This window comes from Colias philodice, chromosome 22 (genome assembly GCF_061535455.1).
Source record: "Colias philodice isolate Cphi_HAF_F1 chromosome 22, ilColPhil1 Martin Lab GWU primary, whole genome shotgun sequence".
Lineage (NCBI taxonomy): Eukaryota > Metazoa > Arthropoda > Insecta > Lepidoptera > Pieridae > Colias > Colias philodice.
Window position 1 is genome coordinate 7,920,088 of NC_143107.1, and position 17,876 is coordinate 7,937,963.

At 34.3% G+C, this 17,876-nt stretch overlaps 2 protein-coding genes across 3 annotated transcripts in view; both read left to right on the forward strand.

Moving 5' to 3' along the window:
* Positions 1-12,780: 12,780 nt before the first annotated feature.
* The window catches only part of tup (LIM1_Isl and LIM2_Isl domain-containing protein tup), a 66,800-nt gene continuing 61,704 nt past the window's right edge, over positions 12,781-17,876 (forward strand). For both annotated transcript variants that reach the window (XM_089709356.1, XM_089709357.1), the window contains exon 1: positions 12,781-13,218. In XM_089709356.1, the coding sequence (XP_089565482.1) occupies positions 13,116-13,218 (103 nt within the window). In that variant the 5' untranslated portion in view covers positions 12,781-13,115. The remainder of the gene's footprint in view (positions 13,219-17,876) is intronic.
* Positions 14,003-17,203, forward strand: LOC149478538 (uncharacterized). The gene is made up of 2 exons (XM_089709393.1): positions 14,003-14,290; positions 15,254-17,203. The coding sequence occupies exon 2, from the start codon at positions 15,255-15,257 to the stop codon at positions 16,737-16,739; it is 1,485 nt and encodes a 494-aa protein (XP_089565519.1). The 5' UTR covers positions 14,003-14,290; position 15,254; the 3' UTR covers positions 16,740-17,203.

Here is a 17,876-nt window from a genome sequence, read left to right on the forward strand (position 1 = left end):
TATTAGAGTTACAGCCTACGGGTTATATTATATTATAGACATTCAAACAAAGAGAATAGTTATATGTATTTTAGATCGCATATTATACTGGTGTATTTATAATTAAATGATATGCATAAGTTTCAAAACATATAACAAATCTCACTACTTAAAAACTTATAAAAATTAGATACACATCTACCTAATAAGAAAATTTAAATAGATTTTCGATAAATCTCAAATCAGGCTACATCCCATCCCCAAAAAGGCTTTAGATTATCATATTATTATGTCGATACAATGAAGAACTGTCCCTTCGATTAGGATTAACACGGTTAAGCGCTGGTGTGCGCGGCCAAGCGTGGATGGGTCGTCTATTGTTGGAATGTGGTCGATTATTTTATGAGTTTTTAATGATATTGATAAAGGTTATTTTAACACTCTTGGTAAAAGAGTGTTAATAAGAATACAATACGATCAGAGATAGTTGTCAAAAATCAAAATCATCTTAAATTTCATCAAATTCAATTTCTTTGTTTGCGAGAAAAACATGCGTTGTGCGTTTTAAAATTTCATCACTGGCCGCGAAAGTACCCAAACCCCTTTGTAAGAGGAATTAGGACAACAGAAAAACTTCATTTAATAAAATAAATTCCTTACTATCACGACGCTTTCCGTATATTAAATAAGAAATGTTTACCTTACTTTTCACATAAAAATAGTCTTGAGTGTTTAATGTTTGTAACGTGGTATATTTTTAGAAATTAGTGATTTTTCCTTTCCTAATAACATTGAGACTTGAGAGCTTTAGGCTGCTTTTCCACAAATAATGTGCGAGATTGTGTAGCGAGGAATGTTTGTAAATAACCAATAATATCGCTTCAAACTTCAAACTAAATGAAGTTCCTCGCTAGTCGCTACACATCTTCATTGACTTTATACTAAAACCTCCCTCGTGAATCAGTCTATCGAAATCTAATAAACTCATCGAAATATGTTGCGTAATTTTAAAGATTTTAAGCATAAAGAATACAAACAGACACGGCGGAAACAGATTTTGTTTTATCTATACGATTTGCTAATATTATAAAGCTGGAGATTTTGTTTTTTTGAATGCGATAATCTCAGGAACTACTGGTCCGTTTTGAAAAATTCTTTCCGTGTTAGATAGCCCATTTATCGAGGAAGGCTATCTTAATACTATTATAAAGGCGAAAGTTTGGATGTATGGATGTATGGATGTTTGTTACTCTTTCACGTAAAAACTACTGAACCGATTACAATGAAATTTAGCACACATATAGAGGGTAACTTGGATTAACACATAGGATAGGTTTTATCCCGGAAATCCCACGGGAACTATGCGGGTTTTCCTTTGAAAACGCGGGCGAAGCCGCGGGCGGAAATCTATAGGCTATATATCATCACGCTAAGACCAACAGGAGCGGAGCCACGCGGGTGAAACCGCGGAGCGCAGCTAGTACTATATAACTATGTAGTGATGTACTAAAAATGTCTCAAATTCTTTAAAGTGACAAATATATTTTTTATGTTACAAAGGAATGTATTTTGTTAAACACCAGTAGGGATTGCTCGCTAATCCCATCACACAGTCAAGCGTGAAACGGTCTTATGGGATGCATGTGCTGACAGCTTTTGATGGATTACGTTGGCTTTTTTGGAGCTTTTCAACAAGCTTATTGATTTATATCTATGTAGCTTATTCGTGAATACTGTTGGAGAGGTTAAAGAGGCTAGGCTGTTACTTGAACGCTTGGCTAGTTAGCTAATAGGTATTTACTATTTAGTGTTCCTTTTTTGCATTCATACCTACATAATAATATGTCGTTGTTTTTGTCTCTTAGTGCTTTATTTATTTTACAAAAATATAATGTGTCTTTACAAAAGTAGAGACCTCTTAACTTTTGTAAAAATCATTCAACATACAGAAGCTCGAAAGATATGAAAAGCCATACTCAGAAAGGGAAAATTTCCAATTCTAAAATCGATTAGGTACCAATAATTACTACCTACTATATGTCAAACCCACTACATCAATAAACAACTGCACCATGAGCTATACTTACACATAAAACAACAGCTGTATGGCGCCAGACATCAAGAAAACTCAAGTGGTTCGGTGTGTTCAAAGGGACAGATGAACAGTAGCTCGGAACACTTGAAATCAATGCTAGCTCTGTAAGCGCGGGTTACTTGAGTGTGTTTTGAAGGAATTTAGGGGTTTAAAACACGTTTTTATTTGTTTTTTCTTTTTTTTTTTTTTTATAATCGATAGGCAGACGTTTGACCACAATCCCACGGCCCACCTGATGGAAAGCGGCGATGTGGTCTACTTAGGTGCACGTCTGCCTAGGAGGAGCCTATTCACCCTAGCTTTGAAGAGGTCCAGGTTGTATTGCTCAGGAAAAATAGTGGTAGGGAGTGAATTCCATTGTTTGGCTGTTTTAATTATGAAAGAAGACTCGAAGCGACGAGTTCGAATGTTGGGGATATCCACAATGAAAGGATGAAACCCCTCGGCACGCCTCGAGTTACGATTGAGGAATGGAGAGGAGGGAATTAAGTTATGTAAACCTAACGCACACTCACCGAAGTGCAACCTGTAGAACACCGAAAGACATGCCACCTCACGACGGTGCTCAAGACTCAAGAGTCGAGCATCAACTAAGGGAGAGTTGTTAATAATACGTTTGGCACGTCTTTCAATTGAATCCAAAGCTCCAAGGTGGCATCTAGCCGCGCCTGCCCACAAGTGACTGCAATACTCCACACACGAGCGGACTTGAGCTTGGTAAAGATTAAGAAGCTGTCCCGGTGTGAAGCATTGCTTGACCTTGTTCAGAATTCCGAGCTTTTTGGCGGCAAGATGGGCCTTGGATTCAATAAACTGACCGAAGTTGAGTGTAGAAGATAAAGTGACACCAAGCAACTCCAGACAGTCGGCTATTGCTAGAGGCACATCTCGGAAGATCGGAGTGGATGTTATAGGACTCCGTTTTGCGGAAAACAGACACGCTTGAGTTTTGGATGCGTTAAACCCTACAAGATTGGCATCGCCCCAATCGGACACAGCCTGAAGAGTTAGGTTTAAGCGAGCAATCATGTCCTCCCGAAGAGATTCGGTCTCAACCTTTGAAGTGCGGGCACTGGACTTGTATCTTTCGACAATAGTGCTGTCATCTGCATAACTGAACATATTCGGAGCAATCATGTCGTCTATGTGCAGAAGAAACAGTGTTGCCGAAAGAACGGACCCCTGCGGAACGCCGGCATTGATCGACATTGGCTCTGAAGAGCTACCATCAACAACAACTCGTATGGACCTGTCCCGCAGAAAGTCAGCAATCCAAGTGCAAAGGTCTCTTGGAATTCCATAAGAGGGGAGCTTGTTTAGAAGACCTTCGTGCCAAACCCTATCGAAAGCCTTTGAGATATCCAAAGAGACCGCAAGGGCCTCTCCGAATTCCTCAACGGCCTCCCCTACAAGATGTGTCACATGCACTAAGAGGTCGCCAGTAGATCTGTTACGCCTAAAACCGTACTGGCGGTCATTCAACAGGTCGTTGGCTTCCAGGTGCATGAGGAGCCGATTGTTCAATATACGCTCCATAGTCTTGCAGAGTATGGAGGTTATTGAAATCGGACGATAGTTAGTTGGATCTGACCGACTGCCCTTCTTTGGAACGGGTTGAACGTTGGCAAGCTTCCAACTTTTAGGGACAACTCCAGTTTTCAACGAGAGGCGAAACAAACGTGTCAGGATAGGAGAAAGTTCAGGAGCACATGTTTTAATTGTTGTTGTTGTTTTGTCCGTATGTTAAAGTATTATTGAAATAGATACAGCAGTAAGGTGGAACAGATAGACGGATTGAATGATTCTATATCTATTTTATATTTTTAGAACACACGCGTGCTTCTCACATAGTATTGCCAAAAAAGTCCCCTGTACAAATTTTCTCAAAGAAGGACTCATTTCGGTCCATTCCTACTTGGGCTTTTTTGCAACTAGAAGGAGCCTATTGCTTTATTTATTTATTAAATTTATTTGAGGTAACAGATATAGGATTTATTATACCTTACAGATTAACATACCTACATAATATGTATAATAATTTAATTATTAATACCTATATATACTCTTCTCAATATATATCTATTATCTACTCTCTCTGAAAAATTTGTTCAGTGGCTGCGGGGAATTGTAACATACCTACCTACAAACCCACAATATATGTTACGATTTCAATGAAATTCGAGGTACGAAATTTACCCCTAAATAACAAGAACAACATTTCAAACTCAAAACTATTTTTTTTTTATTCATGTCACTTTTATTTTTAAGTCATTTTTAAATTGCCCCTGTATTTAAATAATATAAGTAAGTACTCAATATATGGGATATATATTGCATAATGTTATGTCAATACAGTTTTTTTATAATAATAAGGTAGACACAGACGGACGGACATACCGACCTGGCGTCGCTTATCACGGATATAAATTCTCTCAGCTTGCGTTAGTCACATGTTGATAGGAAAGAATGTTCTCGAATATTTGGAATACCATCGAATTTAGTGTTTTATGTTTTTATTTTTCTATTAGTGTATTTGTTTTTATCAACTAAATAGATGTTTGATGTGTCTACCGTAGATTATTGTCTGGTTCAGGTAAGGTAATGTATGTAGATGAGATTATGTTTATGTAACTAATTAGGTATTAAATTACATGGTTTTTGGAGATTATTCTGTAATAAGAGCATCCTTTTTAAACGGGAAAAGTATTCGGAGCCACGCGGGTGAAACCGCGGAGCGCAGCTAGTGTAACATACCTATGTGTGTGCGTTAGTGTGCTGTTTTTGAAGATCGAATGTTTTTCTATCTACTTTTTACTAATAATATCATTGTTTACAACACAATAAAACAAATGTTCATGTTTTAGCCATATGCCAGTAGCACTTATCGCCTAACCAAGTGATATTGATACAGGAATTAGCTTATCAACGTTATCTGATATCGAAATGTGCCTATATTTATTCTCAATAAAATGTTGATAGTGTTATACTTTTTGTTAGTTATCACTTGATTGTAATGCACTTTATTGTAAGCTCTTGACTAATTTTCGTCAAGTATTTTGGGTTATTTTTACAATAATATGTAGTTAAAAAAAACTAAAAAACACGCTTTTCATAGAAAACCGAACTAAAAAATAGAAAATGTTATCAAATTATTGTATTGTCATCGGTCCTCAATAAATCTACAAAGTTTGAACGAAATCTGGCCGTTTAAAGTGGGTCAAAATCGCGCCCAAAGAAGTCGGTTACAAACATACAGGTGAAGCTAATATCACAAATAATGGTAATACTGTGCTAATATAGCTTGTAAAAAAGGAAATAGTAGTAGTAGATATGCTTAGGATTTGTTAATTACTATAAGCTTGTGCTATAAGTATGCTATTATATTATTCTATGTTTTTTCTATTTATGTATATAAAATAAAATGAAACATTTTTTTTTTCAGGCTAAATATTTTCAGGACAATTTTCACACACGGCACGATGTGATCCCATAGTAAGCTTACGCTTGTGTTATGGAAACCAGATGGCTGATAAACATACATATATAATTTTAAATAAATACTTATAAAGATAATTAACACCCAGACACAGAACAAACATTTATGTTCATCACACAAATATTTGCCCCGGCTGGGAATCGAACCCACGAACATTATTATGGAACATAGAAGAATACCAGAGAAGAGAAACTAAATGCTCTTAGATAAAATTTAATCCCTCTTTTCAGTGTGCCTTTTGAATTGACTATAGGTAAATAATTTCAATGTTCTTAAAATTGCTGAATATTCACTTGTAGGTACCTACTTCTGATATTGTTTGAGTTGAAATACTTAGGTACCTTTTAAAATTTTAAATACCTAACTAACATAGGTAACTAACCTAACCTTTTAAATACCTGTTAAAACAGCTGATCCTTCTTGTATGAAATTCGGCACATAGAATTTAGGCTGGATTAGTATATCGGCTATTCTTTTTACCCGACTACGGCAAAGCAAAAGGAGGGTTATGATTTTGACAGGCTATGTATGTATGTATGTATGTATGTATGTTCATCTGTTCCCTCGTAACTTCTAAACTACTTATCAGAATTCGACAAATGACATATCATTAGAAGCGTCTTAATTGTCCGCTGGTTATAGGCTATATGGGGTTTCACAAAATCTAATGTGGCGCCCTCTAGCGGACAAAACATACAGAGTAAAAAAATAAAGTTAAGATAAATATGCCGTGTTTGGTATCATTTGAAAGCTTTTTACTTGCACATTTTGAATATATATATATTACTAGCATTTGCTTGTGACTTTACCTGTATTCATGGGCTGATTGCATATAATTCACATCTTTTCGTTCATAGCTTCTTTATTAGTTCATCAATTTAACTTTTGTTTTATACCTACTTTTTCAGCGTCGTTTTTTGTCGTAGTTGGGTTTTAGTTGTTTTACTTTTTATCTTGTTGCCTGTACAAAGTAGCCGTAAAGTTTATGGTGTCCATTAAGTTTCCTTCTTTCGTTTTCCATAAATACCCAGTTTAACCATAAACAAGGAGTATCAATGGCGAAGTCCCCTCGAAAATGAATTAGCCGCAATCAATAAAATGGCGGACGTTCTGGTTACATCCGGTTTCACCCCGCTTCCGGTCAAGGGAATTAATGCCTTTGTGTCTTGCGATTGCAGATTCTGTATTGATTTTATGGTAAGATTGCGTGTTGAATGCTCAGGGAGGAAGACATCTCAATAAGACCCAGAATAACAGAATTAGGTAGGTACCTAATGTCGATGGAGACGAAAAAAAAATGTCTAAAGATCACATACTTTACGAGTAGAACCGATGAACCAACTATAAATTTATATTTAAAACTTAGAAATCTGCATGATGTAACTCCCCTTCAGTAAAAGAGTTTTCAAAGCCGATGAAAAATTATTTGTTTGTTTACTACAAACATACAAAAAAAATACAGTCCTTTAAAATAAAAGTGTAGATGTTACAAATAAGGATTTAATTAGACACACCATATTGATAAAAGGACATTTCTCACGCCACTAAAACAAACTACATATTCTACTCCCTAATTCAATTAGTACCAGTAATGTAAATTTAAACTGGACCGAACGTGATGTGTTTATTAATTTGTGTAGCTCTAATAGGGTAAACAGTGCTGTCAAATACCGTTCTTCTATAACATGTTTATCAGATCTCAGTACTGAATATCATTGCATAATGTTTCAGCAAAAACTGAGGACTGAGAAATTGCTGTTTCGATTTTTTTTACCTACTCTTTTTTAAAAATAAATTTAAAATGAGGACTCTATTTTAAAGAAAAAAATAAAACTAAATTTGTAAAAGAAAAGGTGTAAGATTAGTGTGGGTATGTATGTGTGTTGCAATGTAATCCGAAACGGTTGATCCGACTTGATAAAGTTTATTTTAATTAAAAGTTTTGTAAGCCAGTACTATTCTATTGTTATTTGTTAAATCTAATCCTAATTACCTATACCAATTACGACTTTTATTATTATGAAATACAATTTTTATTTTTTACAAGCCTTGTTTTTATTCATCACTTTTTATTTTAACAAATCGTGTCGTTTTATGAATAAAATATATCATTATTTCTAGAACCTAATATTCTATGTGCATAATTTTAGTAGAACTTCCCTCATAGATATTATTTAATAATCCGTGAACAAACATATTGATATCATGGAAATATATTTAAAATTGTAAACACATACCTATCTCGTTGTAATTAAAAATGAAAAACATTATAACTTATCAATGGTAACTGGTTCACCTTTGAGAAATAATAAGAATAAAAAACTTGTTAAATATGTAACTAGTTTTATACGAATATCATTTAAAAAATATAGATAAATTATATTTTGCATAATATGAGTTATCAAGACTTCATTATATATGGTAAGTTTATTGAATAAGTTAAAAGTCGAAAATAAAAGCAAGGATCAAAACACCTTGTAAGTAGGTTCATACCTAATAATATAATAGGTACTTACTATGTATTGGCTTTTTTTTGTGAATTAAAATAAGGGCAGAAAGCTAGTATATTTATAGATATGTATATGTATACCTACCTAGCTGATATTAGGTTTTGTAAGTGACGGGTAACCTTAGGTAAACCGTGGGCGGACAGCCAATATTCACATAAATCTTAATAGATTACTCATAAACGCAACACAACACTACAATAAATAAATAACATTCAAAGCCTCCTTTGTCAAAACAAATTAAAAAAAAACTAAGCCACGAGGTGCGATCACACTACGCTGACCGCCATAAGTATAATACATCATAGTAGCTAAGCTCAGAATCCCATTAAACAACTACAAAAGTGATGTCTCATGCCACAAAAAGAACACGCCTCGAGTAGCATCAGAATATTTTTTGTCACGCGATCTTTTATCTGTGAAAGCCGACAAAAGAGCAACGCTGAAAAAACTTGTCCATTCTTTGACGTTCCCGCGCTAAATACTGCGCTTGGCGCGAAAAGTGACATTGTACTTTTTTTTCTGTAATGGCACAGATCAATACATTATCTGATGGATTTCCCGCCTTATGTGAAAAAACAGATTATAGTAAAACCTCTTTTGTCAAAATAATATAGATATTTAATACGGTCGCGCTCATTTAGGATGCTCAAAATTTAGTCACACTCTAGTGTTTTGAATAAAGGATTCTGTTTGTAAACATGTAAGTATGGATTTCAGATAAATTTCAATGAAATGAAGTGTCATTGTGAAGCCGAAGGTGTTATTACAAGATGTTTAGGCATATAGATAAAAGTAGGAGCTCATTTACAAATGAAGAAACAACCTAAAACTATCTTAAAAGATTTAAGTCGTTTATAAGACTTGATAAAAATAATTTAAAGAATACTTTTAATAGACACTACGTAAATAATAAATTTAAAAACTTTTTTCTAGTCTGCTTATTTCGCTTAGGTATACCACGACGTCACGACGCGGGACGTAGATTCGAATTAAATTTTGAATATACATCCTAAATAGTCGAAAACACAGCATAACTATTTTTGTTTTTACAAAAATCAATCGGTAAAGAATCCGAATAGTGCGGAAGGCTTTTTTGACAATAGTTTTGCGAATAAAACAAACAAATTGCGTACAAATTATATTCAAATATATTATAGAAACAAAAACTACCACAATATTGGAAAAATTCCCCTTTCGTTCCTGTTATCATGATTACAATATAATCGGATGAACACATCTGTACATCAATTCTAATTCCGACCCCATGTAATTAACTAATAGTGATCACGCGACTTTGGTCATGCTATACCTACGCTATTTTATTGTAAAGTCAACTTGTATGATGATGATATTATGATCACTTGTGGCTAGCTTTATGCCCGTGACTTTGTTCGTAATCATTCTTTATTTCTATCTTAAAACAATTAGGTACCTACCTACTACCTATAAAATCTATACAATTACTGACACAATACTTAATAAAAAACTATATTTAGTTTAAATATAGGATTATGTATTCTGTGATATAGGCATAATTGACCACAATATGCTGCCTATAATGCTAACAAAATAAGAAAATCGAGTCAAAGGCAATTAAAAAATACGATTCGAAAGTGTTTAGATCTAGGTAGTTAGGTACCTACACAAAACAAACCTCTCATGCTCCAATTACGTCATAAATCATGAATTTAAAGACGAAACTAAAACAATAGCCACATTCCAACTAATTATATTGTCAACGTGTGAGGTTATAAAAAATTGGCGCCAAAGTTCGCGCCGAACTTCGTTAGCCATAGATAAAATAGTTCCAAAGATAATAGAGATATCTCACAGATGTGACAATGTAGATTAAAAATATTTTATGAAAATAGACCTTAGGTTAAAAGAGCAAGGGTTGTTTTCCTATTTAAATGTTTTTGCGACAGATTTTGTAGGAAACGGAAATAAGTGCAGATGTTTTTTAAAGTGACGTAATAGGGTGCTTATGTTATCTCTGATGTGTGAGCTTTTTGCGTATTTTGTGCTTAACTAGTCTTTCTTCTTTTTCGTGTTTAAATGATTAATAAATTACTTTCTAATTATATTTGATGAGATCACCAATATTATATATAATATTGATCACGAATATGTCATAGAAGAAAGATATTATCTACCTACCTATAAATGATTAATGAATGTCCTTCACGAGCCGGTATTCAGAAGTTAGAAGTTACTCTCTTAAAATAAATTTAATTTTATACGATGTTATAGTTTTTGTTAATTTCATATTGAAGTTATTATATTCCTATTTTATACCTATTTAGGCAATAATTTAAGTTTTTAGGTACTTAGATACCTAGGTATCTACTTAAATAATTAAATTATTAATTTTAACCATTAAACATTGTAATATTATACCAACCGTATCAAAGCTTTTGAGAATATTTTCACATTTGCCTTCACCGGGAATCGAACCCTCGACTGTAAATCTAAGCACTATAAGCACTCTACCAAAGGAGAGATTATTTATTGAGAATAACATTAACGTTTTTATTAAACTGTACTAAAACGTATTTGTTTTATTTTCACTCATCGATGATTAATTCTAAGAAATTATTGTAATTTATAACAACTATTATTGTTACATTACGAATAACATTACTTTTTATAAAACCATACTTTTATTAGTCATATGATTAATGGTGTTTTATTTTATTATCATAAACTAGCTGTGCTCCGCGGTTTTACCCGCACTGCTCTACACCTTAGTGCGAAGATATAATATAGCCTATAGCCTTCCTCGATAAATGGGCTATCACAGTGAAATATTTTTCAAATCGGGCCGTGGTTCCTGAGATTAGCGCGTTCAATTAAACAAACAAACAAACTCTTCATCTTTATACCTAATATTAATATCCTATTAGGATGAATGTATGTGTAGATGTGTATGTTTGTTACTCATTCACGCAAATACTACAGAGCCGATTACAATGAAATTTAGCACACATATAGAGGGTAACTTGGATTAACACATAGGATAGGTTTTATCCCGGAAATCCCACGGGAACGGGAACTATGCGGGTTTTTCTTTGAAAACGCGGGCGAAGCCGCGGGCGGAAAGCTAGTGGATCATAAATGTAAACTTCTAAGAACTCATTGTAATTTATATCAACAATATGTCAAAATAAATAATGACTGGTATGAATGCGAAATGTTATCTATAAAACTAATGGATCTATTTAAATTCAGTTTTTTGAAGAGATTTATTATTTTAAATGTCAGCTGCGTTAAAATAAAAATACCTACTTAGGTACCTACCTATTCTAAACTTTTAAGATTACTATAACCATATATTTAGGTACTTATGTAGGTAGGTACCTACCTAGGTATCCGGATGCCACAGTTTATACCTTATTATTAATTCACTAGCCTCTCGTCCCGGCTTTACCCAGGTTATATCAACATAACCTATTTCATTTAGGAATAAATCATCTTTTCAAAGAATTTTTTAAATAGGTAGGTAATAACTAATTAGTAAATACTTCCCTAATAGAGTACAGTAGGTAGAGTAATAGAGTACCTAATTTTTAGTTTATGTTAATAATAACAATTATAAACAAGACAGAAGTTTTATTCATATAATAACTTATTAGGTAGGTAGGTAGGTATAATTATAAATACCTTCCTATTACTTAGGTATACAAAATAAATATATACCTACCTAGAGCAACACCACTCGCTCTACAAACATGTTTTTAGAAGATACTAATTGCAAAAGTAGGTATATAAAATATACCTACCTAAATATCAGGTTTCACAAGAAGTTAAATTCACCTTTTGGGAAATCGGTTAAGAAGACAACAAAAAGAGCTTTTCAAACACATATAGAGCTACATATTTCAATATCTGTGTAGGAAACTGTTTTGTAGTATAAAAGGTTGTTATTATTTTTAGCTTACCGCCTGCGGCTTCGCCCGCTTTGTCTAAAACCTAATAAATTATATACTAAAACCTTCCTCTTGAATCAGTCGTTCTATTAAAAAAACCGCATCAAAATCAGTTGCGTAGTTTTAAAGATTTAAGCATATACAATGGGACATAGGGACAGAGAAAGCGACTTTGTTTTATATCTACTATATGTAGGTACCTAGTGATTTATTATGATAATAAAATATTGCAGAACAATTTTATCTGAAATATTAAAACACCAATAAACACTTAAAAATTCCAACCAACTTAACCTGCCTAATAGACACTTAGATAACTACTGTAAAAACTGTGTTAAATAAAATATAATTTCATTTTACCTACTTAATTAAGTTTCACCAATTAATCCATATTCGAATACTCACAATTATAATCCGAAAAGCAAAAGCCAATATTTAAATCAGTCCACGATTAAAACCTAAAACATGAAAGATCAACAAAACTAGATTGCAGACCACAAAAGGACCGAAACATAAATCATACTCATTATATCTGAACAGGATTATTTTTTACCCAAGAAAATGTTCAAAAAAACATCAAAAGCCTGCGAGGGGGTCGCCATTTTGTGAGGGTCTATAACCGCGGGGCGGGAAAATGGGAAGCTTCCGACCAATCAGAACGCAGCATTCGATGAGGCGTTCTGCCAACCGACCAATCAGAAAGAGGGCCGGTTCACTCATGCGCTTTGGCGTCGATCCATAGAATTATACATATAGTACGGCAGTATGGGCTTGGCTTCTGCCGCGAGAGGGTGTGCTGCTCTTTTATTTTTTTTATTGATTTAAAAAAAATGACGAAGTGCCTAAGAACGGAATAGTGTTAGTGTTCTTTGTGATAGTAGTAGAGTTTAATAGTATTAATAGCCTTATCTTTGTAAATCGATTATAATAATTAGTGTTAAAACTGTGCTTTACGTCGAACCATTGTGTTGGTGTTCAACGAAATAAGAAAAAAAAAATAGTGCCGAAAAACTTAACCCGAAACTGCGCGCGTGGTATTTGACATTAAACAGTGACTGGGTTTTTGGGGCCCGTGTGTTCAGACGCGGGTGGTAGGATCTGATATAGGGATGGTGATGGCCAGTGGTGGTGGCGGGATGGTGCAATCCCCGCCGGACATGCTGCACCATCACAATATCATGGACACCTCCTCCCATGTGGAGATGATGCCGAGTGAGTACTGAGAATATGATTTAAAACAAAAAAGTTTCAAAAGCTCTCAGAAATATAGCAAGAACAAATTGGTCAAAGATAATTTGTGTTTATTTTGACAACTCTACCGTTGCTTGTTTTCCTGTTAGGTGTAGAAATAAAAAAAATGTCGATTGTGTTAAAATACTTAAATTTTAAGTTTGTGAAAATTCTACTCGACACGGATATAGAGTCAATTAAAATATTCTATATTATAATTAAAGGCATTTTCTAAAGCCATAAAATAAAAGATGCACATAATTTATGGAAAATTGTTGTATGTTTTACGACTCCCATTAAATATTTTAACGGTGTGAAACATTTATACCAATCGGATGAAATATCCAATTAAAATCGATGCGATTAATTAATAATTAAAATTCCACATCCATCTTCATAAAATCCAAAGTGAAACTAATAACAATATTTTGCAAGGTATCCCGCATGACAAAATCGTGTAAAACCTAACGCCAAAGTTGTATCGGAGTGCAATCTGCTAATTCTGATAAAAATCTCGGAGCAGCTGAGATATTTTGTTGAAAAAATTTCGATCACTATCTTTATATAGCGGCTCCATGCCACCGGGACACTAACGTGTGACCTTATATTTAACCCATTGACCACCGAGCGGCCCGATCGGGCCGAGACACAATAGATTTTCTATTGTGTCTGTGATCCGAGGACTGACGGATAGCGTATCTAATAGTGCAGCTCTTTGGTTTTGGAAATTGATGTATTTTTTATTGCATTTATTTACACCATCGTCGATTAAATGGAAAAATGACATTTTTCAAATTTTTTGGAAAATAAGATTATCACCTAAAACGAGTCTACTTATATGATTCTTTTATATGTAAAAACGACACTTTAAAAAGTTCACGCTAAGTTCACTAGATGTCGCAAGTGTCATTTCGATTCTCTGTGGTCATCCGCCATTTTGATTGTAGAAAAATGTCCCTCTGTCATTTGCCACCGGCCACGACACTGAACACACGTGCGTTTTTGAAGAAAAGTGACATTTCTAAAAAATTGTGTTTGGATAAGACTATAAAAGGTAAGAAATATTATAGAAAAATGTATTTCTTTGAGAAATTACCTTGTTACTTTGAAATTGAACTCCAACTATGACAATATCTTAAATAGAAAAAGGTCATTTTTTAAAATGTGACTACGTTTTGTGAAATGGAGTTAGTGAAACATGACATATTTGGACAAATTACATTTTTCTATATAGTTTTTGCAAATTTAGTTGCATGAAGTTTATCAGAAAAATGTCATAATTTTTAATATGACTGTGTTTGTTTATTAAAAATACTTTTTGTATGGATTTTGTAAAGAAATGTCGTTTATCTTGTAAAATTAAACGCATTTTATGAGATCTTAGCGTTAAAAGTACAAGTTAATAATTATTATACTACTAGCTTTTGCCCGTGACTTCGTTCGCGGGGAAAAGTTACTTTCGGCAGTATTTTGTTTTGACCAATAGAGGGCGCTATATGTCCGGAATAATTTTTTTTTTTTAATAAAAACTATCCTACTTATGTACTTTCTCAAGTTCCAAACTATGTCTGTACCAAATTTCACATTTATAATATTAGTAAGGATTAGGATTTGTTGATTCTATTGTTTTATAATTTTTATTTCATTTTTATATTTATTATACTTTTTAGGGTTCCGTAGCCGAATGGCAAAAAAACGAAACCCATAAAGATTCGTCATGATTGTCTGTCTGTCTCGTATGCCACAGCCATTTTATTCCGAGACTATAAGGATTACACAGTTGAAACTTTGTAGGTAGATGTATTCTGTAAACCGAAAAACGGAATTATTTAATCGGATAGGTCTTTAAATTTACCTGGAGGTTCTTAAAACCCTTCAAGAGCGAGTCCGACTCGTACTTTTCCGGTTTTTTATTTGTGTCTGTTTTAGCAGACGTGGTATCAAAACGTAAATCATATTTTACAATTTAAAATTATATTACATCAATTGGCTTGATTAGTTTAATTCTTTGTTTTAGGATGAAGCGTGGTGAAAAAATGATAAAAATGATTATGTCCAAGGGACTTTCTGAAAATAATCTTGAGAAGAATGAAGAACAGATAACTAACGTATCTGAAGTAGTTGTCCAGGGCTATATCTCAGCTACAGAGAATATAGAACCATCAAACATAGTATCCACATCCAAATTTTGCGAGATTATTAACGTAGAGCCACTGCAAACTGATTTTAATTCCATACGCACTCCATTGAATAATTTGAATAACAATGTTCAGACGTCGAATCTTATTAGCAAAAATTCTTTTTCGGATTCACAAATTACTCCATACCTGCCGATTGATCAACCTGGGCCTAGTAGGATTATTGTGCGAACTCCCGTAAGTGATTCAGTATCAGAAGAAAGTACTGACGTTCTCCATTCCAAGATTTCAAGCAATATAATAATATCGGAATCGGATATATCCTCTGATGATGACGATAGTTGTTCCAACTCCATACCTGATAGTCAAAATGACTTCTCGCCTGACGATACAGATAATGACCCGGATTTTGTACTACGCGAAGATCTTGCAGTGTCATCATCTTCGGAGGATGAAACCGCTACAATTAATGATAATACAGTTCAGGATGGAAATGATAAAGCGAAGAAGGGCAGAAAAAGAAAAGCTGTTCCTGAAGAATGGAGAAAAAATAAAGCTAAGCTATTAAGAAATTGTGGAAAAGCGTATATATCGACATCGAAGTCACAAAAACCAATGCCAGAAAGACAAATGAAACCAACATGTACTGAAAAATGTAAACTGAAATGTTATAACAAGATTAGTGAGGAGAAGAGGCAACTTATTTTTATGAATTTTTGGAAACTGGGAGATTTAGATAAGCAACGTCAATTTATCAATAAACATGTAACTGCAATTAAACCGAAGTACAGATATATTCGCGAAGGAAGTACAAGAAAAGATTATAATCATGCATTTAATTTTGAAGTTGACAGAGATTTAATTCGAGTTTGTAAGACTTTTTTTAAAAATACTCTGGGTATATCAGACAGACCGATTAGAACAGTAATTTCAATGCAAAACTCTGTAGTTGGGGGTTTTCTGAAAGATGACAAAAGAGGCAAGCATGGTAAACACAATAAGCTTGACACTGCAATTATTGATGGGATTAAAGAACATATCAATTCTATACCTAGAATTGAAAGTCATTACTGTCGAGCTAGTACGAGCCGGGAATACATTGAAGGAGGTCTCTCTATTGCACAATTACATAGAGACTATGTTACAAAATATCGTACAGAAAATGTTCCTCATGCTGATTATCAAATATATTACAATATATTTACCAAAGAGTTCAATATTTCATTTTGGTCTCCAAAAAAGGATCAATGTGAGGATTGCGCAGCTAAAGGTGCGTATAAATTAAGCGCGGCAGCCGCGCGAGCCAATGTTCGACCAGAGTTGACGTTCATTTGCTGCGCGAGCCAATATGTAGATATATTTTAAGTTGAACGTAGTTGCCGCGCGCGGCAGGCGATCCATCACGAACATATCTTCTGTAGGTCGCCAAAAGTGTAGTCATTTTCTTTTTCAAGTTAGGAATAGGTATATCCATTTTCTTACTGATTTCTACCCACGCATCATACCTCAGCGATTTATTGTGGCATTGGGAGGATTTGCTGTTCCACAAAAATTCATTAGCACCATACAAACGGCACTTTTCGTTGTCCATTTTTACATATACGCCGCGCGAGCCAAATCTCCAAAACTACAAACCGTCCACACGGCGCGCGAGCGAACGACTGAAGCTCCTTTGATGCGGTCTCAAAAACCGACAGCGAGCGGATCGCCCCGCGGCACGTTCGAGCGCGGCAATGTTCGCGTCGCCGCGCGCGGCGATCCCGTCTACATAGTGCGCGGCCGCAACGCGCGCCAATGTTCGATGGTTTGCCGCGCTTAATTTATACGCGGCTTTATAATAATGCAGAAGATAAAGAGCCGTTAAAAGCCAAATACGACTCTCATCTAGAAGAAAAAGATTTAGTAAGAAAAGAAAAACAGTTCGATAAAGAAAATACCAATGGAAAATGCATAGTTGCCGTATATGATTTGCAAGCCGTGATGCCGTGTCCAAGAGGGGATGTTTCTAATTTTTATTATGTTTCAAAACTAAATGTTCTAAACTTTACTATTTACGAACTTGGATCGAAAGACGTGAACTGTTACGTTTGGCATGAAGGTGAAGGCGGAAGAGGAGTCAATGAAATTGGATCCTGCGTTTTAAGTTATTTAAGAAGCCTGCAAGAAAATACTAAGGATGATTTTGAAGTTATATTTTATAGCGACAACTGTTGTGGGCAACAAAAAAATAAATATATGATTGCAATGTATATTTATGCAGTCACTAATTTAGAAAATTTGACGGCTATTACCCACAAATTTCTAATAAAGGGCCACTCACAGAATGAAGGAGATTCTGCACATTCTGTGATAGAGCGTAATATTTCAAGATCCTTGAAATCCGCACCTATTTACGTCCCGGAACAATATATTACTTTGATTAGAACCGCTAAAAAAAAAGGAAATCCATACAGAGTCCATGAACTAAATCATGAAAGTTTCTTTGACATTAAGAAAATCGCA